The 819-nt window shown below is 43.0% G+C and overlaps 1 protein-coding gene across 1 annotated transcript; it reads right to left on the minus strand.

Moving 5' to 3' along the window:
- Positions 1-2: 2 nt before the first annotated feature.
- On the minus strand, positions 3-779 carry LOC102294089 (ammonium transporter Rh type C 1-like; the record flags this gene model as incomplete). Its single annotated transcript, XM_005953513.3, has 3 exons — positions 599-779; positions 300-466; positions 3-105 (listed from the first exon to the last, which is right to left on the minus strand). Coding segments are annotated over exons 1-3 (397 nt in total), but the record flags the coding sequence as incomplete, so codon positions are not given.
- Positions 780-819: the final 40 nt, after the last annotated feature.

Here is an 819-nt window from a genome sequence, read left to right on the forward strand (position 1 = left end):
GCCACAGCAGAAACCTACAATAAGACAGCCATAGGGCATCAGCATGAACTCAGCTGCTGTTCCAGCTGCAACGCCTCCAGCAAGTGTGGAGTTCTGGATGTGAACCTGAGAAACAAGTGCAGAAAAATGTGTATCCTGGGTAAATAATCATCTGAAGGGTGCACTTGTTGAAAAATTTGTTTGCAGGATTGTTAAACTCTTTATAGATTTCTTGTTTTGGTTTGTATTCATCTCCTATTGTCATAATCATGTCCATGTGCATAATAGGTTATATCTAATAAGTGTTTGTAACTTGTTACCATGTCTAGTTTCCCATGCTTCTGGAAGAGGCTCGAGATGGCCACAGTGGTGAGAACACTTGAGGCCAAACAAAGGTAAGTGTTGATGACGGCTCTGTGCTGCCCATCCCCGTGATCACAGATAGCTGAGTTGAAGCTGGGCCAGAACATCCACAGGAACAGGGTGCCTGTGCCATAGTGATATAAGTCACGAGGAACAGGGAGTTTTGTGAGATTAAATAGATTTTAAAAAACTCTTATAAATCAAAAGCAATACTAAACATGACCATGTGCAGTTGTGGGTAGTAAACAAAGCTTACCAATCATTGCAAAGACATCTGAGTGGTAGACAGAGCCCTGCAGACGACTGCTCTGGTGCAAGTTAGGACGATAGAGCATCCATGACACGGAAAGACCATAATAGCCTCCAAATGTGTGAATCACCATGGAGCCTCCAGCATCTCTGGCCTTCAGGAATAAAAGAATAGCATTAGGCCAAAACTATATTTCCTACTCTGCAGTCTGCTATGAGAAGCAGATT

This window comes from Haplochromis burtoni, unplaced genomic scaffold (assembly GCF_018398535.1).
Source record: "Haplochromis burtoni strain Fernald_Lab_line unplaced genomic scaffold, NCSU_Asbu1 Contig_4923, whole genome shotgun sequence".
NCBI lineage: Eukaryota > Metazoa > Chordata > Actinopteri > Cichliformes > Cichlidae > Haplochromis > Haplochromis burtoni.